Source organism: Sebastes umbrosus, chromosome 6 (assembly GCF_015220745.1).
Source record: "Sebastes umbrosus isolate fSebUmb1 chromosome 6, fSebUmb1.pri, whole genome shotgun sequence".
NCBI lineage: Eukaryota > Metazoa > Chordata > Actinopteri > Perciformes > Sebastidae > Sebastes > Sebastes umbrosus.
In genome coordinates, this window is record NC_051274.1 from 35,488,417 (window position 1) to 35,513,416 (window position 25,000).

General features: G+C 40.8%; 2 protein-coding genes across 6 annotated transcripts in view; one reads left to right on the forward strand and one right to left on the reverse strand.

The window, feature by feature from the left end:
* The window catches only part of LOC119489361 (cell wall protein RBR3-like), a 10,465-nt gene extending 2,875 nt beyond the window's left edge, over positions 1–7,590 (forward strand). The window contains exons 2-7 of one of the 4 annotated variants that reach the window (XM_037771675.1): positions 2,212–2,565; positions 3,314–3,493; positions 3,613–3,717; positions 4,272–4,309; positions 4,433–4,552; positions 6,994–7,590. In XM_037771675.1, the coding sequence (XP_037627603.1) occupies positions 2,212–2,565; positions 3,314–3,493; positions 3,613–3,717; positions 4,272–4,309; positions 4,433–4,552; positions 6,994–7,176 (980 nt within the window). In that variant the 3' untranslated portion in view covers positions 7,177–7,590. The remainder of the gene's footprint in view (positions 1–2,211; positions 2,566–3,313; positions 3,494–3,612; positions 3,718–4,271; positions 4,310–4,432; positions 4,553–6,993) is intronic. The other 3 variants (XM_037771678.1, XM_037771676.1, XM_037771677.1) reach the window with 3 other exon arrangements.
* Positions 7,591–17,595: 10,005 nt separating this feature from the next.
* cables2b (Cdk5 and Abl enzyme substrate 2b) overlaps positions 17,596–25,000 on the reverse strand; it is a 33,954-nt gene continuing 26,549 nt past the window's right edge. The window contains exons 7-11 of one of the 2 annotated variants that reach the window (XR_005207273.1): positions 23,678–23,784; positions 23,458–23,577; positions 22,324–22,408; positions 21,635–22,017; positions 17,596–18,977 (exon numbers count right to left, since the gene is read on the reverse strand). Coding sequence is in view for 1 of the 2 variants with exons in the window: in XM_037772853.1 (XP_037628781.1) it covers positions 21,871–22,017; positions 22,324–22,408; positions 23,458–23,577; positions 23,678–23,784 (459 nt within the window). In the remaining variant the exon portion in view is untranslated. Of the gene's footprint in view, positions 18,978–20,580; positions 22,018–22,323; positions 22,409–23,457; positions 23,578–23,677; positions 23,785–25,000 lie in introns of those variants that run through there. The other variant, XM_037772853.1, reaches the window with a different exon arrangement.

The following is a 25,000-nucleotide window of genomic DNA, read 5'->3' on the forward strand; positions in this document are numbered from 1 at the left end:
CACCTCGTACAGTTACCCATACACCTCGTACAGTTACCCCTACACCTCGTACAGTTACCCATACACCTCGTACAGTTACCCATACACCTCGTACAGTTACCCATACACCTCGTACAGTTACCATACACCTCGTACAGTTACCCATACACCTCGTACAGTTACCCATACACCTCGTACAGTTACCCCTACACCTCGTACAGTTACCCATACACCTCGTACAGTTACCCATACACCTCGTGCAGTTACCCATACACCTCGTACAGTTACCCCTACACCTCGTACAGTTACCCATACACCTCGTACAGTTACCCATACACCTCGTACAGTTACCCATACACCTCGTACAGTTACCCATACACCTCGTACAGTTACCCCTACACCTCGTACAGTTACCCATACACCTCGTACAGTTACCCCTACACCTCGTACAGTTACCCCTACACCTCGTACAGGACGGAGAAGGGCTGAGAGAGGGAGAGATATAGATGTAGATATATATACATAGATATATATAGATATAGATATACCGCTAAATGCTCTGACTTTTTGTTTTCTCTATCATTATGGATATTTACTTTGGTCGATGTTTGTTGAGTCACACAGAAAACGTGAAAACATCTTGTTGACTTCCTGCTAAATCTTTCTGTTTACTCTGTTGAATTATTTTCCAAACAGCAGTATATGATTGTTTGAACTCTGGTCAGCAAACTGAAAACTAACTTTTTAAACTACTAAAGTGTTTAATTATTATTTGTAGACTTTATTTTTTGTATTTCTTTTTTTACTTTGACATTGTGCGTGACAGTTTGTGAACATTTTGTTCTCCGTGTGTCCTCCAGTCATCACAGAATATTAGAGACAATATTAATTTAACATGTGAAAACATCGTTTCACCTCAAAGACGCAGTTAAAAGATGAAAATACCATTTCTCTGCCTGATTTAAGAGGTTACGTTTCAGTGGGTTGAAAATGAAATTTAAATTGCAAATGAAAAAACAAAGTTAATTTGTTTGATCTCCACCAGCGTCTGCCTGGTGGAGCTGATACCGGAGTACAGCTGCTGGTAGCTGAGTAGAAAATCAATCCTGAAAACAACTGGACACAGCAGTTCTTTTCATTAACATACCTCTCACTAAATAATGCTTGTTCCTCTAATAAATACTGTTCAGTAAACGTGTCTTCAGACAGAAAACAAAGCCAGTTTTTCCTCGCGTTGTTCGTACTGTTTGTGTCGATTTTGACCAAACAGCCGATGAACCAACTGGACAGATGTTAGCTAGCTAGCAACAGCTGCACTGACTGTTTCTGTGTGTTCAGCTCAGCCTCTTAAAGGTCCCATATCAGCTCATTTTCAGGTTCATACTTGTATTTAGTGTTTCTACTAGAACATGTTTACATGCTGTAATGTTAAAAAAAACCTTTATTGTCCTCATTCTGTCTGTCTGAATATACCTGTATTTACCCTCTGTCTGAAACGCTCCGTTTTAGTGCATTTCAACTGAATTGCGTTGCTAGGCAACAGCTTGGGTCCATGTTTACTTCCTGTCAGCTGATGTTATTCACATACACTGGAACAGGAAATAAACTTTAGACACACATTTAGAATGTTTATGTTTAAAACTGTGTAATGATCTATATATATTGTATATTTGTGACATCACAAATGGACAGAAAACCTGACGTCTTGTTTCAAACGCACAATTTCTGAATACGAGCTGTGTGTATCTCTGTATATTGAGCGTTTTGCTAGTTTAACAGAATTTATAAAGCACTTAAACCTGCTTTACAATATAAAAGACATGGAAATATCACTTTTTACAAAATGGCCTTTAATAAACTCCAGGTCTTTGTTGTTTTCCTCCAGAGTCTTTTCTAAGCAGATTATCAACATTTTCAACTTGTCATTTTCATTGAGTCTGTATTTTGCAGCATTCTGTCTGAACACAGTAAAGTTTCCATGTGTTTAGTTATTGTTGACTGAATCACTTCATTGGTTGTTTTTATGTGTGGAACATCAAATCAGAGTCGGTTACCCCTACACCTCGTACGGATGTGAGATTCTGTTGTTCTAAACCGTCACAGACTGGTTGAACTGGGCACTTTATACCAGTATGACTCTGTGGAGCTGGTAAATGTGAAACAAATCAGACTACAACATCTTACAGGAAGTACAGAAAGATAGTAACTATTGATTGTTCATCTTTTCTACAGCACTGCAGGACGGAAACTCTGGTCTCTTCGATGCAGAAATCCTCGAACGGACAGGAACTGAAGGAGGAAACATCACAGTCGGCTGCAGCTTCACTTTCTCTGGGAAGACGAAGATCTTCTGTAAGAACAAATGTAAAGATGATGAAGACATTCTCATTGAAACAGATGATGTCACAGCTCACAGTGGCAGATACAGCATAGAATATACAAGAGGAGCTTTTCTATCTTCTCCAGTTCTCTATGTGAGCATCACAAATCTGACTAAGTCTGACACAGGATGGTACAGATGTGGTTTGGACAGATCTTTGACATTCTTCTCATCGTACCAGGAGATCGATATCAGAGTTAAAGATGGTGAGTTTCTACTGTTCTCTGACAGCTGCTGATGGAGGGTCGCCTCTCTGTGACTGCGAGTCGCTCAGAGGAAGTCTCTGACTGTTGTTTGTTCTTTTGCACCAAACGGCAGCTCAGAGTGCCCGACCTTCTCTGAGTCTCTGGCTGGCGTCCTGGAAAGGGCGCCGACTGGGGACTCCATAGTTCTGCTGGGGAACTTCAACGCTCATGTGGGCGATGATGGAGAAACCTGGAGGGGGGTGAATGGGAGGAACGATCTACCTGATCTGAACCCAGTGGTGTTTTGTTGTTGGAATTCTGTGCTAGTCCTGGATTGACCATAACAAACACCATGTTCGAGCATAGGGTGGTTCATCAGTGTCCTTGTATAACCAAAGTGAGATCTGTGTCCGTATACCCGGCACAAAGTCAAACACGTTTCCGGTGGGCGTCGGCTGAAATGAGTTTCCTTCATAGGATGGCTGGGCTCAGTCTTAGAGATCAGGATCCTCCTGGACGCCTCCCTTTGGAGGTTTTCTAGACAGATCCAACTGGTAAGAGGTCCCGGGCTAGACCCAGAACACTCTAGAGGGATTATATATCTGGTCTGGGAACGCCTCGGGTCCCCCAGGAAGAGCTGGGAAACATTGCTGGAGAGGGACGTCTGGAATTCTTTGCTAAGCCTGCTGCCCCCGAGACCCGGATAAGAGGAGGATGATGGATGGATGTACAATCAGTATCTGATTTTATTGTGTTTCATATTTCACAGCTCCAACTACTTCAGAACCAAAGTCGACTCTCAAACCTTTTTCAACATCTGTCCCATCAGCCTCAACACCTTCATCAGCCTCCCCACCTTCATCATCCTCCACACCTTCATCATCCTCCACACCTTCATCATCCTCCACACCGACAGCACCGACAGCACCAGCTGCAGGTGCAGGTCCAGGTGCATTTACTTTGTTGTCTGTATGTATCTGTATATACTGTACATGAATGTGTATGCCTTTAGGTACGTGTATAGTGTAAGTGTCAGCGTAAACCAAACTTCTGCTCAAACAACCACAGGTGTGCTGCTGTATGTGGGTCTGACTCTGGTCGTCATGATCATCGTATTATCAGGAGCTGTGCTGATATTCTGCAGGAAGAGGACCAGTAGGACCAAACCTGAAGGTGAGTCTACAGGAAACTGTTAGTGGAGGAACCAGAGAGATGATCACTTCCTGTTAGTGGAGGAACCAGAGAGATGATCACTTCCTGTTAGTGGAGGGAACCAGGGAGATGATCACTTCCTGTTAGTGGAGGGAACCAGAGAGATGATCACTTCCTGTTAGTAGAGGGAACCAAGGAGATGATCACTTCCTGTTAGTAGAGGGAACCAAGGAGATGATCACTTCCTGTTAGTGGAGGGAACCAGAGAGATGATCACTTCCTGTTAGTGGAGGGAACCAGGGAGATGATCACTTCCTGTTAGTGGAGGGAACCAGGGAGATGATCACTTCCTGTTAGTGGAGGGAACCAGAGAGATGATCACTTCCTGTTAGTGGAGGGAACCAGGGAGATGATCACTTCCTGTTAGTGGAGGGAACCAGGGAGATGATCACTTCCTGTTAGTGGAGGGAACCAGGGAGATGATCACTTCCTGTTAGTGGAGGGAACCAGGGAGATGATCACTTCCTGTTAGCGTCGTCCCTTTGACCTATTCCTCTGAACTGCATGTGTTTCAGAACCTCCTGAGGAAACTGAGTACGTTCACGTCATAGAGGTGAGTTTGAGTAAATCTGGGACATCTCAGCTTCGTTAGTGTTGTTCTGATAGATATTAATATATTATATATATATTATATATATTAATATGATATCAATACAAACCTGTTGACCTCCTGCAGGCCAACCGAGTGTACGAGGAGATCAGAGAGGAGGACCGACGGAGCAAATACAACAAACCCAACGGAGTTGAGACCACAGAGGAATACAGCCTTGTAACTGCAGCCAGTTCTCAGAGGAAGGTGAGTAAAACGTTGTGGAAGGATTTTAAGTTTTAGGTCCAAAAAACACTGTGAGGCTACAGCCAATAAATTAACTTGACATAGTTTAGATTTCACAGAAGCTGTTTCTCCATCTCACACCCAGAGCATGGTCCTTTTCAATGTTCATTTACCTATTTAGTTTAGATCCAGTTCTTAAAGACTCCACTCTGATACCTTTTAGTTTTAAAACAAAAACCATCTCCGTCCAGTTAGTGATGTACCGATACCACTTTGTTTCAGACCGAGTACAAGTACCTACATTTAGGTACTATCTGATACCGAGTTCCGATACGAGTACATCTCTGTGCCAAAAGAGCCTCGTTAACAGCCAGCTGGAGGGTGTGAGCGACACACGGCAGGCTGGGGAGTCCCGCATACGAGGCGGTGCGCCGCCACCGGCTCTAGGTCGGCTTGGAAAGGCTCGGAGCGAAGGTGGCTCGCGGCCGCAGCTTTACAGCTCTCACTGCGCTGTGACGGGGCTCCCTGCTCCCGGTGCAACCGTCGACCACAAAAAGACGCCAGGGGTCTGCGGCGATGTCTGCAACCCACCCGACTCGTCTTGAAACACGGACCAAGGAGTCTAACGCACGCACGAGTCAGAAGGTGCAAGCAAAACTTCGTGGCGCAATGAAAGTGAGGGTCGGCGCGCCGGCTGAGGTGGGATCCCGGGCGCACCACCGGCCCGTCTTGCCCGCACCGTCGGGGAGGTGGAGCATGAGAACCCCAGAAATGGTGATGAGAGGTCACGCTGCTGTAAAGTGGTATCGGTGACGTAGTGCGAGTACGAGTACATGAGCACAGTATCGGACCCGATACCCGATACTGGTATCGGTATCGGTGCATCCCTACATCCAGTTTTAGGGCCATTTCAGAATTAATCTCCGTCCATACTACCACGCCTGAAAACGCATATCACATGACCATTCACGTACACTGGGCATGTGCGTCCCGGTGTAAACAGGAAGAGCGCCGGTTGTTGATGCCAATTTCTGTAGTGGCCAAACGGCGGTACGACATCTTCCCTGTCCGTCACGTGATGCCATCGGGCCCAAAAAAGACTTTTCCCCATAGACTTCCATTGAGAAAGAGTCTGTAACTCAGAGGATCATTTATTTAGAGGTGAATCAACTCCCCAGTACGAACACTCTGATAGTCCTGATTTAAATCATTAAAACGCATTTTGATTCCAGAGTCATTTCCCTTCCTCTGTTCATGTGAATGAGACCCAGACCGAGGCTGGAGCGAGGGCTGGGAGGAGGAGTTAGCGAGCCGGTAGGACGGCGTGATGGCTGTGACCCCGTGACCGAGTCATGTGACCGAGCGGACGCCACTGCGCCTGCTCTATGAGCCCGATGGATGAGGAAGATCGCTGGATGATCCGGGTACTTTATCACTCGGAGGTCGAGTCATTTAGTCTTCATGCTCCACTGAGACGCTCTGATGAACGAACGGAGCTCCGCCTCCAACGCTGGATCCAGTTCTCTTCATACATCTATGGAATTGATGCAAAGCGTTTGAATAACAGCTTTTCCTCCTGCACACGGAGGCAGTAGTAGCATTATAAAATGCAGAATTTAACTGCACAACAGCTGGTAGCGGAGCCTGTAAGTCGTTCTCTGTGTTGAAATGAACCACCGGTGGTCGAGGCTGATGTCGATTGTTCAGTAGAGGAACTATTTTTTCAACAGACTAGAGAGAAGACTGTGAACATGTCCTGCACTTTACATCAGTTTATGTTTCACATTTAAAAGGATTCCAGGATTTTACTCAAATAAAATATGACGATCAGTCGGTCGAGTCGGAGGAGAAACTCCACCAATGTCTCTTTAGTTCATCACACAGCTTATCAAGAAACAGGAAGCAGCTGGTTTGTGATCATATCTGAAGCCTCAAGGAGGAAGTCCTCACACTGAATGTTTAGGTGTGAACAGAGAGCCGCTCAGAAATACAGATATTCAGATTAATAATAGCATATTATTAACAACAGATCTGGAGATCAAACCTGTAAACAGTTCACATGAAGCAGCACTTGCTCACTCTGATGATGCTCATGTGACAGAAGAGGTGAACAAACTCAAGAACCAGTTTAAAGACGTTCACCCAGCGAGGCCGTGACGAGTAAACAACGCGAAAATACCAAATACTCGCCTGCGAATATTATATATCTAGTGCTTTTATTGTGAAAGGTAAGAAGGGAAGGAGTGGATCTGGTCTGCGCTGCGTTGTTCAACGTTGAAAGGAGGAGTAAGGTTTTCCGTCTTGGTTCAGACTACGGAGCCTCCGTGTTGTTGTTTCATTAATAAAGACGCAACAAACCCGTTCTGCACATTAATCACATCATAGAACCCGTTGCCGGTGTGTAACGGCGTTTAGGTGATGAAGACCTTCAGTGATGAAGACCTCTGTTTGTGTCCCTGCAGACTGAAGACGCCTCCGGTCAACTCACCTACTCTGAGGTGGATTTCTCTGGCGGTACAGCCGCCTCGCTCCACGGCGCCCCCTGTGGTGACGTAGATAACGTGGTCTACTCCGTTCCTCGGGTAGAGGTGAGCTCGGACGCTTCCCCTCCTCTGTACTCTACCGTTACTTCTCATCAGCTGTAGCTCCACGTCTCCTCTCAGAGGCTCTCCAACACAGAGAGGTCTGGATGAGGATTCATCACCTCAGAGAACTCAGGTTATTTTGATAACTGTTACCTTTAAAGGAATCAGTGAGATTATCAGTAAACTATAGAAGCTAACATTTAAACAATGACATGTTTCTACAAGCTCTTTGTGTTCTGCACACATTTATATATATTTAGTTATTGCACTTAGATGATATTAGTTAGATATTGTGTTTATTTTTAGGTGATGAATCTAGTCATCATGACAACAACGGCCTTTAAAATGTTAAATTTTTTATCTTTTTGATTCCAAATGCTCAATGCTTATTTACATTATACTGTATAGTTGGAGTCGTTGAAAATAAACTTGACATGACTTGAATATCGGATGTTTTCTGGCAGTAATCAGCATCATTGTCACTAAAATAATCTCTGCAATTCTAAAAGTCACATCAGCTGAAGCTTCAACGCCGTCGACGCCACATGAGAAACATTCACACAAAAGCTGCTTGGCTTCTGACGGGAAACAGAAACGTGATCGCGTATCACCAGTTCTCCGCCGGCTTCCTGTCCGTTTCCGGACTGATTTTAAGATTTTATTGCTTGTTTTTAAGGTTTTAAATGGGCCGGCACCACCTTCTCTAGCAGAACTATTGCACCTCCGTACTCCGGTCAGAGCGCTGAGGTCGACCGATCAGATGGTCCGTGACGACCCCGAACTCAGGTTATTCTGATAACTGTCACCTTAAAGGTCCCATGTTGTAAAAAGAGACATTTTCATGTCTTTTATGTTATTGTCATTATATATAATTATAATATTATTATATAAGTCAAACTGAAGGTTCCAGGAAATTAACTTTATAAGTATAAATAAATAGAAATTAAGAAAATAATATAAATATAAAATGAATGAATCATAAAGTAATTAGTAGATTAATAAATCCACTAGTAAAGATGAGTGATCAGGAAGTGAAACAGGACGGGACTAATTAATTAATCTAATTCCACCCGGAGCGTTAGAGGAGCAACACTCTCAGTGTGTCACACTGAAAAGGGTCCGGAGGAGTTCAGCAGCAAGCTAACGAGCAGAGCTGCCAGTCAAACATCCAGAGAGAGACTGAAGCTGGACAGAAAGAGACAGCCGGTAACAACCCTACCGGACTCTACCGGTAACAACCCTACCGAACTCTACCGGTAACAACCCTACCGAACTCTACCGAACTCTACCGGTAACAACCCTACCGAACTCTACCGAACTCTACCGGTAGACCGGTAGGGTTGTTACCCTACCGGACTCTACCGGACTCTACCGGTAACAACCCTACCGAACTCTACCGGTAACAACCCTACCGAACTCTACCGGTAACAACCCTACCGAACTCTACCGAACTCTACCGGTAGACCGGTAGGGTTGTTACCCTACCAGACTCTACCGGACTCTACCGGTAACAACCCTACCGAACTCTACCGGTAACAACCCTACCGAACTCTACCGGTAACAACCCTACCGAACTCTACCGAACTCTACCGGTAACAACCCTACCGAACTCTACCGAACTCTACCGGTAACAACCCTACCGAACTCTACCGGACTCTACCGGTAACAACCCTACCGGACTCTACCGGACTCTACCGGTAACAACCCTACCGGACTCTACCGGACTCTACCGGTAACAACCCTACCGGACTCTACCGGAGGATCACCGGCGGAGATCACTTATGGGTAGTGCTCTGAACGGTGGTCGGTCTGTCTGGTGGTGAGATAGTTAATAGTTTAACTCTGTTAAAGAAGATCGATGTTTAATTCTGCCGGTTGTTTGTTTAGAGTTTAATTGTTTGTTGATTTGTTTGTTGATTGTTTGTTGATTGTGTAACCTTTATTATGGAGAGGATTGTTTGTGAAACACCTCAGGTTGGACTTCCTTCCTGTTAGCAAATACAAGGGAGTGCTGAGCTTTTATTGTGAAGGGAAAGAGGAAGTGTAATGTGTATAATGTGATGCTGCTGTGACTATCACGGGGGAGTCTGAAGATGGGAACGAGTAAAGACGCCAGCAAGTTCAAGCCTCCGTCTCATCGCGTCCTTATTTCACATAATAAATAAGTATAAACGCACATCAAAGACCGCTCGGTTACAGTTGTTTGTTTTGTTTGTTGATTGTTGATTGATTGATTTGTTTGTTTGTTGATTTGTTTGTTTAATGTTTGTTTAATGTTTGTTGATTGTTTGTTGATTGATTGTTGATTGTTTGTTGATTGTTTGTTAAGTGCGGGTATATCCTGGTTCACATTCAGTCACATGTGGTGAAGTTCATGAGTTTATGGGGAATATTGTTTAAAATTACTGCGTGATTTAATATGAACTCAAACTTAATTATAAAATACTTTGTGTTTAAATAAATAATGTGTTATAGTAATTAAATATAATAACTTAATACATATGTACATATTACCTCTATGTTAAGGCAAAGGCTATATGGCAGCCCAGGCACTTGCTTATTTGCATTTAACATGAGGCATTTAATAGGAGTGTGTGTATTAAATTAAATAAGGATTAATGAATTTTGCAAAGTCTCAAAAAATGAATTTGTTCTTATTTATACTTATTTTATAACAATGTGTATATTTGCTTTTCTGTATGTTTTTCTATTTCAAAGGTTTTTCACCTAATGACTAATGACTAAATGACTAAATGACTAATGGATAATAATTCCAAAAGGAACTGAACTCTCATCTCAACCTACAAAATAAAGGAGGGAAAAAGGAAAAGCTGTTTGTCATTGAGTGGATTCCAGTTTAACATCTTCGAGTGGATGTTTCAATCACTAGTTGGGATACTGCACATATTTAAACAATATCTTGACAGTTAAAAAGCAGGTTTAAGTGCTTTATAAATAATTTTAAACTAATAATATATATATTAATATATGTATTTATTTATTTATTTCTGCATGATTTTCCCTTATTTATTTCCCCACTTATTTATTTCTGTGTTTTCTTTTTACGTTTCTTTATGCACTTCTGCCTCATTACGCAAATGAGGCCACTCAACATGTGTCATGGGGTCAGAGCTTATGGGTCAGAGGTCAGAGGTCATAGATGGACTATATGCTAGCTATATGCTCCAGTCTTCATTCCCGGCTGCGTACAGCGGGTCAATACCCCCACCACGATATACTATGTCATGTTAAAATTTTGTGTATGAACACATGTTATGTATAAAACATGAATGTCATCAAAGTCATAGTATATCATAAAAATCTCATTAAACATGTCACAGTATAGTATGTTATAAAAATATCATAGTATAGTACATTAGTATATAGTACATTGACATTTTGACTTTTTTTATTGACTTTTTTCGAAATACTATACAATTACTTTTTTCGATATGCTAGACTATTACTTTTTTACAACTTTTTTCAACATACTACACTATGACTTTTTTGCGACTTTTTTCAACATACTACACTATGACTTTTTTAACAACTTTTTTCGACTTACTATACTATGACTTTTTTGCGACTTTTTCGATATGCTAGACTATTACTTTTTTACAACTTTTTTCGACATACTATACTATGACTTTTTTGCGAATTTTTTCAACATACTACACTGACTTTTAACAACTTTTTTCGACATGCTATACTATTACTTTTTTACAACTTTTTACGATATGCTATACTATTACTTTTTTTTACAACTTTTTCTGACATACTATACAATGAAATTTTTTTTACTTTTTTCGATATGCTATACTATTACTTTTTTTTTTTTTTACTTTTTTCGACATACTATACTATGACTTTTTTACAACTTTTTTCGATATGCTATACTATGACATTTTTACAACTTTTTTCGACATGCTATACTATGACTTTTTTACAACTTTTTTCGACATGCTATACTATTACTTTTTTACAACTTTTTTCGACATGCTATACTATTACTTTTTGTACGACTTTTTTCGCCATACTGTACTATGACTTTTTTACAATTTTTTCGATATGCTATACAATGACTTTTTTTTACAACTTTTTTCGACATGCTATACTATGACCTTTTTCGACATGCTATACTATGACTTTTTTGCAACGTTTTTCAACATAATATACTATGACCTTTTTTTAACGCCTTTTTTCGACACACTACACTATGACCTGTTTCGATATACTATTCTATGACTTTTTTACGACTTTTTTGGACATACTATACTTTGACTTTTTTTCGACTTTTTTCGACATACTACACTAGGACCTTTTTCGACATTCTATAGTATGACCTGTTTCGACATACTATACTATGACTTTTTTACAACTTTTTTCTATATGCTATACTATAACCTTTTTTTACAACTTTTTTCGACATGCTATACTATGACTTTTTTATGACTTTTTTCAACAAACTACACTGACTTTTTTCGACATATTATACTATGACTTTTTTTCGACTTTTTTCGACACACTATACTATGACCTGTTTCGACATACTATAATATAACTTTTATTTACAACTTTTTTCGACATACTATACTATGACTTTTAACGACATTTTTCTTCATACTATACTATAACCTTTTTCGACATTTTATAGTATGACCTGTTTCGACCTGTTTACTATACAATGACTTTATTACACCTTTTTACGACCTGCTATACTATGACATTTTTCTTTGACTTTTTTCGACATGCTAAACTATGACTTTTCTTTACTTTTTTCAAAAAGTCATAGAATAGCATATCGAAAAAAGAGTCGTAGAATACTATGTTTAAAAAAGTTCTAAAAAAAGTCATAGTATAGTATGTCGAAAAAAGTCATGGTATAGTATGTTAAAAAAAAGTAGTTAAAAAAAGTCATAATATATCATGTCGAAAAAAGTAATTGTATAATATGTAAAAAAAGTTGTTAAAAAAGTCATATTATAGTATATTGAAAAAAGTCGTAAAAAAATTCACAGTATAGTTTGTCGAAAAAAGTTGTAAAAAAAGTCATAGTATAGAATGTCGAAAAAAGTCATAGTATAGTATGTAAAAAAAAGTCGTATTGTAGTATGTCAAAAAAAGTCGTTAAAAAGTAATAGTATAGTATGTCGAAAAAAGTTATAAAAAAGTCGTAAAAAAAGTCATCTTATAGTATGTCCTAAAAAGTCATAGTATAGTATGTAAAAAAAGTTATAAAAAAAGTCATGGTATAGTATGTCAAAAAAAGTCATAGTATAGTATGTCGAAAAAAGTCATGGTATGGTATGTCAAAAAAAGTTGTAAAAAAGTCATAGTATAGTAAGTCAAAAAAAGTTATAAAAAGTCATATTATAGTATGTCAAGAAGTCGTAAAAAAAGTCATAGTATGGTATGTCGAAAAATGTCATAAAAAGGTCACAGTATAGTATGTCGAAAAAAGTCGTAAAAAAGTCATAGTATAGCAGGTCGAAAAAAGTCGTAAAAAAGTCACAGTATAGTATGTCGAAAAAAGTCGAAAAAAAATCATAGTATAGTATGTCGAAAAAAGTCGCAAAAAAGTCATAGTAAAGTATGACGAAATAAGTCGTAAAAAAAGTCATGGTATAGTATGTCAAAAAAAAGTAGTTAAAAAAAGTCAAAGTATAGTATGTCAAAAAAAGTTATAAAAAATCATAGTATAGTATGTCGAAAAAAGTCGCAAAAAAGTCATAGTAAAGTATGACGAAATAAGTCGTAAAAAAAGTCATAGTATAGTATGTCAAAAAGTCGTAAAAAAGTCTTATTACAGTTTATCGAAATAAGTCGTAAAAAAGTCATAGTAAAGTATGACGAAATAAGTCGTAAAAAAAGTCACAGTATAGCATGTCGAAAAAAGTCATAAAAAAGACATAGTACAGAATGTCAGAAAAAGTTGTAAAAAAAAATTCATAGTATATTATGTCGGAAAGAGTCATAGTATAGTATTTCGAAAAAAGTCGTAAAAAAGTCATAGTATAATATGTCGAAAAAAGTTGTAAAAAAAATCATAGTGAAGTATGACGAAAAAAGTTGTTAAAAAAGTCATAGTATAATATGTCGAAAAAAGTTTTTAAAAAAGTCATAGTATAGTATGTCAAAAAAAGTCATAGTATAATATGTCGAAAAAAGTTTTTAAAAAAGTCATAGTATAGTATGTCAAAAAAAGTCGCAAAAAAGTCATAGTATAGTATGTCGAAAAAAGTCGTAAAAAAGTCATAGTATATCCATCCATCCATCTGCAACCGCTTATCCCGTTAGGGGTCGCGGGGGGGCTGGAGCCGATCCCAGCCGACATTGGGCGAAGGCAGGGTACACCCTGGACAGGTCGCCAGTCCATCGCAGGGCTGACACATATAGACAGACAACCATTCACGCTCACATTCACACCTACGGGCAATTTAGAGTCCACAATTAACCTAACCTGCATGTCTTTGGACTGTGGGAGGAAACCGGAGTACCCGGAGAAAACCCACGCTAACACGGGGAGAACATGCAAACTCCACACAGAAGGGTCCCAAGCCGGATTCGAACCTGCAACCCTCTAGCTGTGAGGCGCCAGTGCTAACCACTGCACCACCGTGCAGCAAGTCATAGTATGTCGAAAAACGTTTTAAAAAAAGTCATAGTATAAAATGTCGAAAAAAGTCATAGTATAGTATGTCGAAAAAAGTCATAGTATAGTATGTCGAAAGAAGTTATAAAAAAGTCTTAAAAACAGTCATATTATAGTTTATCGAAATAAGTCGTAAAAAAGTCATAGTATAGTATGTCGAAAAAAATCGCAAAAAAGTCAAAGTATAGTATGTCGAAAAAAGTCATAGTACAGTATGTCGTAAAAAGTTGTAAAAAAGTCGTAAAAAAAGTCACAGTATAGTATGTAAAAAAAGTCGTTAAAAAAGTCAGTATAAAATGTCGAAAAAGTCATAGCATAGCATGTCAAAAAAAGTCGTAAAAAAAGTCATAGTATAGTATGTCAAAAAAAGTCGTAAAAAAAGTCATAGTATAGTATGTCAAAAAAACTCGCAAAAATGTCAAAGTATAGTATGTCGAAAAAAGTCATAGTACAGTATGTCGTAAAAAGTTGTAAAAAAGTCGTAAAAAAGTCACAGTATAGTATGTCGAAAAAAGTCGTAAAAAAGGTCATGGTATAGTATTTCGAAAAAAGTCGCAAAAAAGTCATAGTATAATATGTCGAAAAACGCTGTTAAAAAGTCATAGAATAAAATGTCGAAAAAAGTCATAGTATAGTATGTCAAAAAAAATTATAAAAAAAGTCTTAAAAACAGTCATATTATAGTTTATCGAAATAAGTCGTAAAAAAGTCATAGTATAGTATGTAAAAAAAGTCGTTAAAAAAGTCAGTATAAAATGTCGAAAAAAGTCATAGTATAGTATGTCAAAAAAGTCATAGTAAAGTATGACGAAATAAGTCGTAAAAAAAGTCATGGTATAGTATGTCAAAACAAGTCATAGTATAGTATGTCGAAAAAAGTCATAGTATAGTATGTCAAAAAAAGTCGCAAAAAAATCAAAGTATAGTATGTCGAAAAAAGTCATAGTACAGTATGTCGTAAAAAGTTGTAAAAAAGTCGTAAAAAAAGTCACAGTATAGTATGTCGAAAAAAGTCGTAAAAAAAGTCATGGTATAGTATTTTGAAAAAAGTCGCAAAAAAGTCATCGTATAATATGTCGAAAAACATTGTTAAAAAAGTTATAGTATAAAATGTCAAAAAAAAGTCATAGTAAAGTATGTCGAAAAAAGTCTTAGTAAAGTATGATGAAATAAGTCGTAAAAAATGTCATGGTATAATATGTCAAAAAACGTTATAAAAAAAATCATAGTATAGTATGTCGAAAAAATTCACAAAAAAGTCAAAGTATAGTATGTCAAAAAAAGTCATAGTATAAAATGTCGAAAAAAGTCAGTATAGTATGTCGAAAAAAGTCATAGTAAAGTATGACGAAATAAGTCGTAAAAAAAGTCATAGTATAATATGTCAAAAAAAGTTGTAAAAAAAATCATAGTATAGTATGTCGAAAACATTCTTAAAAAAGTCAAAGTATAGTATGACGAAAAAAGTCGTAAAAAAAGTCATTGTATAATATGTTGAAAAACGTTGTTAAAAAAGTCATAGTAAAGTATGACGAAATAAGTCCAAAAAAAAGTCATGGTATAGTATGTTGACAAAAGTTTTTAAAAAAGTCATAGTGTAGTATGTTGAAAAACGTTTTAAAAAAAGTCATAGTATAAAATGTCTAAAAAAGTCATAGTAAAGTATGAAGAAATAAGTCGTAAAAAAAGTCATGGTATAGTATGTCAAAAAAAGTTGTAAAAAAAGTCATAGTATAGTATGTCGAAAAAAGTCATAGTATAGTATGTCGAAAGAAGCTGTAATAAAGACATAGTACAGTATGTCGGAAAAAGTTTTAAAGAAAGTTGTAAAAAAAGTCACAGTATAGTATGTCGAAAAAAGTCGTAAAAATGTCATAGTATAGTATGTCGTAAAAGACGTAAAAAAAGTCATGGTATAGTATTTCGAAAAAAGTCGTAAAAAAGTAATAGTATAATATGTCGAAAAACGTTGTTAAAAAAGTCATAGTATAAAATGTCGAAAAAAGTCATAGTATAGTATGTCGAAAAAAGATGTAAAAAAATCATAGTATAGTATGTCAAAAAAAGTCGCAAAAAAGTCATAGTATAGTATGTCGAAAAAAGTCATAGTATAGTATGTCGAAAGAAGTTGTAATAAAGACATAGTACAGTATGTCGTAAAAAGTTTTAAAGAAAGTCGTAAAAAAAGTCACAGTATAGTATGTCGAAAAAAGTCGTAAAAATGTCATAGTATTGTGATGGAATAATTGATATACAAGTTATCTTTGGAAGGAAGAGGTCCGGAGCTGATGATGTCTTACAAAAGAAGGTTTATTGAAGCTTGATCAAGGAGAATTGACAGGTCTCCACAATAGATGCTCTCTGCGTGAAGGCCTCACAACTCTGTCCTTCCTCCCCGGTGCTCAGTGTCTTACCCCTTATCATGTTATGACTTACTTCGTTCCTCTGGCATCTCTGACCCTGGTTGCCCTAGCGACTGGCTCTACGGTCTCCACTACAGGCACAGCTGTACAGATAACGGTGGCTCCTCTAGACAGGACTCCAACCCAAGAATGTCAACAGAGGGACACTCTGACAAACACTCTGACCTTTCTACCAACAAGAGAGGAATTGATGGAAAATTCCATCACAGTATAGTATGTCAAAAAAGACGTAAAAAAAGTCATGGTATAGTATTTCGAAAAAAGTCGTAAAAAAGTCATAGTATAATATGTCGAAAAACGTTGTTAAAAAAGTCATAGTATAAAATGTCGAAAAAAGTCATAGTATAGTATGTCAAAAAAAGTTGTAAAAAAAGTCATAGTAAAGTATGACGAAATAAGTCATAAAAATAGTCATGGTATAGTATGTTGAAAAAAGTCATAAAAATGTCATAGTATAGTATGTCGAAAAAAGACGTAAAAATAGTCATGGTATAGTATGTCGAAAAAAGTCGTAAAAAGGTCATAGTATAGTTTGTCGAAAAAAGTCGGAAAAAAAGTCATGGTATAGTATGTCAAAAAAAGTCAAAGTATAGTATGTCGAAAGCAGTTGTAATAAAGACAGTACAGTATGTTGTAAAAAGTTGTAAAAAAATAGTAAAAAAAAGTCATAGTATGTCGAAAAAAGTCATAGTAAAGTATGATGAAAAAAGTCGTAAAAAAAGTCATGGTAAAGTATTTCGAAAAAAGTCGTAAAAAAGTCATAGTATAATATGTCGAAAAAAGTTATAAAAAAAGTCATAGTGTAGTATGTCGAAAGAAGTTGTAAAAAAGTCGTAAAAAAAGTCATAGTAAAGTACTGCCTTGTATCTTGAGAACTGAATCAGCAGGTCCTGCAGTTGCACTTTTTATTATTTTCTAATAAAAGCTGTATGTATTTGCCATTAATTGTTGTTTACTTGTTTATATCCATAATTAATTTATCCCTGATTCCCTCATAAGAACAACTTTGAGGAATCCTGACCTGCTCTGTCCAGTAGCACATATTTATTTCACAGTCACACTGACTGAATCTTTGGCAGAAATAAGTTACAGTATTGATTTCAAATCATTGAATCGTATCGTATCGCTCTAGATGAGCCAAATATCCTCCTTGAATCGTATCGGAACCATGGAAAACGTATCGTATCGTTGTAAAACCGTATCGTTACACCCCTAATAGTAAGTAATGTTACCTTTGAACAAACGTAGCAGAACTAAGTGGAACCCAACAGAAAAGGGGAAGAGGTTCCCAGCTTGCTCGACGGTTATTGGAGCACAGAGCAGAAACAGGAAGTACTCTGGAGGTTAAAGGACACAAACAGCATCTGTCTCAAGTGAAAGAATGAATTAGAACAGAGGCAGAAAGTCATTTACATATTTTTAATGAAAATAAACTTGACATGAATCGAACATTGGCAGTTAAAACAGTATATGGTCTTTATCTTTTACAAAATAGTTTTATAAATATCTCCATCCATTAATCTCCTCCAGTTTTGTGTCCTGTAGTGTGACGGACTCCACAGTAACAGCAGCTGTTGACAGTGTAGTCAGTATAAGACTCTGCTAACACGGTACAAAATATATAAATCAACTACTCTGGTCACAAGTTAACGGCCCTAAACTCTGTTTATACATAAATAATATTCCCACAAATGAACTTCATATGATGCCTCTACTTGGCTCGTCCCCGTTGTCCATAAAAAACTGATCAGTTTAACTTAAAATGTGAAAACAACAATTAGAAATGGAACTCGGTTAATATTTCCCTTTACAGCCTTACAGCAGAATAAAATAATAATTATTCAATACAAAACAATACACCAAACACAACATGTGAGGTTTAAATAAAAGAGGCACATTACAGGTCAACACACTGAGGAAGAGGAAGATGAAGGTCAGCTGTCAAAATAAAATCTGCATAGAATCAATATCAGAAATCTCTAATGTAGAGAAGACGACTTTGGAAAACCGTGTGCTGTCTCATATTTAACATAGTTCTTTAGTATTTCATATTTCAGTAACAAAGGAAGCTCTTCAGCTCTTCAGCTGTTTATTGCCAAAATGTACTTTTTCTTTTCATGTATTTCACAAAGATAACAGTTTATTATAATATATAATATATATCTGCTTTTTATTCACTACTTCAAATTGGAGCAGGAGAGAAAACTTCAACCCAAACCGCCGTCTTTAATGCGTCCGCGTGTTTAAAGCGTCCGCGTGTTTAAAGCGTCCGCGTGTTTAAAGCGTCCGCGTCTTTAAAGCGTCCGCGTCTTTAAAGCGTCCGCTTCTTTAAAGCGTCCGCATCTTTAAACCGTCCGCGTCTTTAATGCGTCCGCTTCTTTAAAGCGTACGCGTCTCTAAACCGTCCGCGTCTTTAATGCGTCCGCGTCTTTAAAGCGTCCGCGTCTTTAAAGCGTCCGCGTCTTTAAAGCGTCCGCTTCTTTAAAGCGTACACGTCTTTAAACCGTCCGCGTCTTTAAACCGTCCGCGTCTTTAAACCGTCCGCGTCTTTAAACCGTCCGCGTCTTTAAAGCGTACGCGTCTTTAAAACGTACGCTTCTTTAAATCGTACGCTTCTTTAAAGCGTGGCTAAGCGTGGTGATCTACCCCGGTAAGAAGTGACCCGCCGTCGTAGGACTGAAATCCCTGAAGTTACCTCACTAACCCCACATCCTGCTTCGTAGTACAGGCCTCTGACCTCTGACCTCTGACCTCCTGCTCCAACACTCCAGATGAGCCCAAAGTTCCTTTAACACACGAGAGGAAACATCATCAGTGGAAGACGATTGATGTGAAACCTCCAGATGAAGAACAATGTTTTAAATCCTCATCTCTGACTTTCATTCTTCATCTGGAGGATTATTAGCAATAAATACAGTTCAGTGACTCGGTCAGTTTTCAATATACAATAATATAATAACAAACTTCACACATTTAACGTAGAAAAATAGTATCGCCATCGTTACGTAGCGGTAAAATAAAGATTCAGGATTGTGAAGCAAAAAGGCCAAAAAGTGCAAAAACAACAGAGAGAGCCCACAGGAAGTCTCTCCGCCTGTAACCACGGCAACCACTGTTTATAACACAGATCATATATTCCTGATGGACCTCTGACCAAACCTCTGTTTGGTTAAATATCTGTCCCTTTATGACGCAGTAAATGCTGAATAAATCATATTTACTAACGTAGTTCAGGAACAGAAATAAAAGGTCTTCATGGTGGTTGATATTTCACAGTCTGCATCTACAGCCAGCTCCCTCCAACAAACAGTCTGCATCTACAGCCGGCTCCCTCCAACAAACAGTCTGCATCTACAGCCAGCTCCCTCCAACAAACAGTCTGCATCTACAGCCAGCTCCCTCCAACAAACAGTCTGCATCTACAGCCAGCTCCCTCCAACAAACAGTCTGCATCTACAGCCAGCTCCCTCCAACAAACAGTCTGCATCTACAGCCAGCTCCCACCAACAAACAGTCTGCAGCTACAGCCGGCTCCCTCCAACAAACAGTCTGCAGCTACAGTCGGCTCCCTCCAACAAACAGTCTGCAGCTACAGCCGGCTCCCTCCAACAAACAGTCTGCAGTTACAGCCGGCTCCCTCCAACAAACAGTCTGCAGCTACAGCCGGCTCCCTCCAACAAACAGTCTGCAGCTACAGCCGGCTCCCTCCAACAAACAGTCTGCAGCTACAGCCGGCTCCCTCCAACAAACAGTCTGCAGCTACAGCCGGCTCCCTCCAACAAACAGTCTGCAGCTACAGCCGGCTCCCTCCAACAAACAGTCTGCAGTTACAGCCGGCTCCCTCCAACAAACAGTCTGCAGCTACAGCCGGCTCCCTCCAACAAACAGTCTGCAGTTACAGCCGGCTCCCTCCAACAAACAGTCTGCAGTTACAGCCGGCTCCCTCCAACAAACAGTCTGCATCTACAGCCAGCTCCCTCCAACAAACAGTCTGCATCTACAGCCGGCTCCCTCCAACAAACAGTCTGCAGCTACAGCCAGCTCCCTACAACAAACAGTCTGCAGCTACAGCCGGCTCCCTCCAACAAACAGTCTGCAGTTACAGCCAGCTCCCTCCAACAAACAGTCTGCAGCTACAGCCAGCTCCCTCCAACAAACAGTCTGCATCTACAGCCGGCTCCCTCCAACAAACAGTCTGCAGCTACAGCCAGCTCCCTCCAACAAACAGTCTGCATCTACAGCCAGCTCCCTCCAACAAACAGTCTGCATCTACAGCCGGCTCCCTCCAACAAACAGTCTGCAGCTACAGCCGGCTCCCTCCAACAAACAGTCTGCATCTACAGCCAGCTCCCTCCAACAAACAGGAATAATGTCTTCACAGTCCACCTTAAAACAGTCTGCATCTACAGCCAGCTCCCTCCAACAAACAGGAATAATGTCTTCACAGTCCACCTTAAAAAGTCCTCCCGTCCCAAAAAATATAATGCTGATATATTAAATCCATCAACTACCATCTGTAGTGACTGATTTCTGGTCTGTTCTTTTAAATTTCCCAGACCAACCAGACCAACCAGACCAACCAGACCAACGCGTCTCTGCTGCTGCTATGGGACATCAGGCGAGTTCAAGATTCAACGTCCCCCAAATTTGGACAAAAGAAGTCTGCATCCTGCAGGCTGCATGTGGAGCAGCCTTTGGAACAGGCTCGAACAGACCATAATGAACATGGAGTCCTGCAGTGGGACTCTGTGTTGATGTGACCTCAGAGGAGTAAACAGGAAGAGGAAACAGCATGTTTCTAAAGGATGCACAGCTTCTCTGTGACCACCAGAGGGAGCAGCAGTCTGGAGGGACGAGGTGGACGGACGACAACAACAGAGCAAGAAACCAGTGAATCCTTGGATCCAAGGACAGACACCACAGGTGCCCTTAGGCAAGGCACTTCAACATCTCACTGTGTGCTACAGCAAACCCTCCCCTCCATATCAGAGACTGAGAGGGAGTCTCACTGATAGGAGCAGCCAGCTGGACGTCATCAATGAATCCAGACAGGAACCTGACCAGTGAAACCAGTGAAACCAGTGAAACCAGTCCAGAGGACCAGATCTGTAAGGAGGTCCTGGAGACTGAGGTCACCACACTGCTGAATCCATCACCTTAAACTCAGTGCAGCGTCGTCCTGTCGGGTTTATTTCACAACAATGACTGATCGCTGTACATTATCCCGCTTGTTACACGGCTGGGTTGAATACTCAAATCTGATTGGTCAATCACGGCGTTCTATGGTCTGTTATTTCTCCATAGCAGACCGTCGCTACGTGTAACACACTGTAACACACTGTAACTACGCATAGCAGACAGGCCGCCGCTACGCGCTCACAGAACAAAGAAAACATTGTTTCCTTTCAGAGAGACGTGAGTTTGAACCTTCAGTGATTCTCACAGTGCTGTTGAGCCAGGCATCGGTCCCGCTGCTGAACCGTCGATCACAGTGTGTCGTCACTTTGGAGTTTGAGGGAGGACAGAAGGCCGTGTTGCTCTGTGGGCTGCTGTGTTCCGTTGAGCCAGGCACTGCTGTCATACTACCGTCACAGTGTGGATCAACTTTGGTGTCTGCATCGTGAGCAGAGAGGAGGAACAGCCAGTGTCTTAGTGCCTCTGAGCCAGGCATCAGGAGGACTACGACTGCTGCTGCTGCACCAGCTTCCTGTAGTGAGGCAGGACTTTGCTGTCCGGCAGGTAGAGCGCCATCTCCAGGGCGACCAGGATGGTGAACTCAAATGAGATCAGCTCCTTCCTGCTGATCCTGAAGCGCTCCTCCAACTTCTACAGAGACACAAACACACTCAGACATCAAGCGTCCTCTCATATTCCTCTTCTCTTGTCTTATTGTCCTTTAGAATAACGGGTTCCATCTGAGAGGTGTTAAATCCTGTAATCAGTTGTTGGATCAAGTAGCTGGTGGAAACTAAGCCTTAGTAGCTACAGTCTACGTTCCTATTGCCTCCACACGGTCCTATTTACATTACTGATCAATATGTCAATTATTTATTCTGATTGATTGACATATCAATCGGTAATGTAAATACTTGTGTTACATGTAAAATACCCATATCATCAATATCAACTTACATCGATGAGGTGTTTCACTTCCTGCTTCTTGAGGTCACTGCTGATCTTAGCAGCCAATAGGATGCAAGCAGCCGACACCAACTTCCTGTTAAACAGCAACAGAAATATGAGCTCACAACGAGACAGGATAATTACTGGTGGACCAGAGACAGGATAATTACTGGTGGACGGGGACAGGGTAATTACTGGTGGACCAGAGACAGGATAATTACTGGTGGACGGGGACAGGGTAATTACTGGTGGACCAGAGACAGGATAATTACTGGTGGACCGGGGACAGGGTAATTACTGGTGGACCGGGGACAAGGTAATTACTGGTGGACGGGGACAAGGTAATTACTGGTGGACCGGGGACAGGGTAATTACTGGTGGACCGGGGACAGGGTAATTACTGGTGGACGGGGACAGGGTAATTACTGGTGGACCAGAGACAGGGTAATTACTGGTGGACCGGGGACAGGGTAATTACTGGTGGACGGGGACAGGGTAATTACTGGTGGACCAGAGACAGGGTAATTACTGGTGGACCGGGGACAGGGTAATTACTGGTGGACGGGGACAAGGTAATTACTGGTGGACCGGGGACAGGGTAATTACTGGTGGACCGGGGACAGGGTAATTACTGGTGGACCAGAGACAGGGTAATTACTGGTGGACCGGGGACAAGGTAATTACTGGTGGACCAGAGACAGGGTAATTACTGGTGGACTAGAGACAGGATAATTCCTGGTGGACGGGGACAAGGTAATTACTGGTGGACCGGGGACAGGGTAATTACTGGTGGACTAGAGACAGGATAATTCCTGGTGGACCGGGGACAAGGTAATTACTGGTGGACCGGGGACAGGGTAATTACTGGTGGACGGGGACAGGGTAATTACTGGTGGACCGGGGACAGGGTAATTACTGGTGGACGGGGACAGGGTAATTACTGGTGGACGGGGACAGGGTAATTACTGGTGGACGGGGACAGGGTAATTACTGGTGGACGGGGACAGGGTAATTACTGGTGGACGGGGACAGGGTAATTACTGGTGGACCGGGGACAGGGTAATTACTGGTGGACGGGGACAGGGTAATTACTGGTGGACGGGGACAGGGTAATTACTGGTGGACGGGGACAGGGTAAAGTACCTGTTCTGTTTATTGAGTCGACCCTGCAGCACCAACTTCTCAAAGTAGACGAACGCCATGGCGATGGTGACGGGCTGCATGCCGCAGTCCTCCCCGACGACTCTCATCTCTCTCTTCAGACTGCGAGACGGAGACAGCTTTAATAGAAGACGTGAAATGTAATGTGTTTTATATAAAGAGTCCTCCCAGGTCTCTGGTGGACTCGTTTAGAGGACTCTACCTGCGGATCTTGCTGAGGGTCAGTTTAATGTGAGGAAACTTCTCCTTAAACGTCTCGTTCATGTCTTTCTTCAGATCCGACGGTTTGACGTATTCTATTACCGTTGTCTGGAGGGAAGAGAAGAGAGGAGAGGAGAGAGGAGGAGAGGAGAGAGGAGAGGAGAGGAGAAGAGAGAAGAGGAGAGGAGAGAGGAGAGGAGAGGAGAAGAGAGACAGAGAGGGAGGGGGGAGAGGAGGAGAGAGGAGAGAGTAGGGGAGGAGAGGAGAGGGGAGGGGAGGGGAGAAGAGAGGGAAGGGGAGAGGAGAGGAGGAGAGAGGAGAGAAGAGGGGAGAAGAGAGGGGAGGGGCGGAGAGAGGAGAGAGGAGAGAAGAGGAGAGGAGAGGAGAGAGGAGAGAGGAGAGAGGAGGGGATAAGAGGACAGAGGAGAGGAGAGGGGAGAGAGGAGAGAAGAGAGAAGAGAGGAGAGGGGAGAGAGGAGAGAGGAGAGAGGGGAGGGGAGAGAGGAGAGAAGAGAGAAGAGAGGAGAGGGGAGAGAGGAGAGAGGAGAGAGGGGAGGGGAGAGAGGAGAGGGGAGAGAGGAGGGGAGAAGAGGACAGAGGAGAGGAGAGGGGAGAGGGGAGAGAGGACAGAGGAGAGAGGAGAGAGGAGAGGGGAGAGAGGAGAGAGGAGAGAGGAGAGAAGAGAGGAGAGGGGAGAGAGGAGATAGGAGAGAGGGGAGGAGAGGGGAGAGAGAGAGGAGAGAGAGAGGAGAGAGGGGAGGGGAGAGAGAGAGGAGAGAGGGGAGAGGAGAGAGGAGAGAGAAGAGAGGAAAGAGGAGAGGGGAGAGAAGAGAAGAATGCATAAACAGACATTTAAAAGTCAAACAGTGAAAGTAGTAAATGGAGCTGGTGGTGCAGTAAACCCTGACGGAGTATATATACAGTATATATATCTACTGCTCCACTCTGAGTACACACGGCCAACACTCATCTCTATACCACTTGTGACTTTATTATTATTATTACAACGTTATTCTTGTAATATTGTGACTTTATTCTTGAAATCTCAGATGTGTTTTTCCTCAGCGTGGCTCTAATACTCCGTAGTGAGATAGTAATCAGTACTGTAATGGTGAGATAGTAATCAGTACTGTAATGGTGAGATAGTAATCAGTACTGTAATGGTGAGATAGTAATCAGTACTGTAATGGTTGTGTATGGGGGGGGTGCTATAGTGTGAGATCACACTGTGTAATGAGACTCAGTGAGTAATCTGCTCTGAGGGATTCAACAGTGATGAGAGTCCATAGTGTTTCATTCTTCTCATGATGAAACTAAGCTGCTT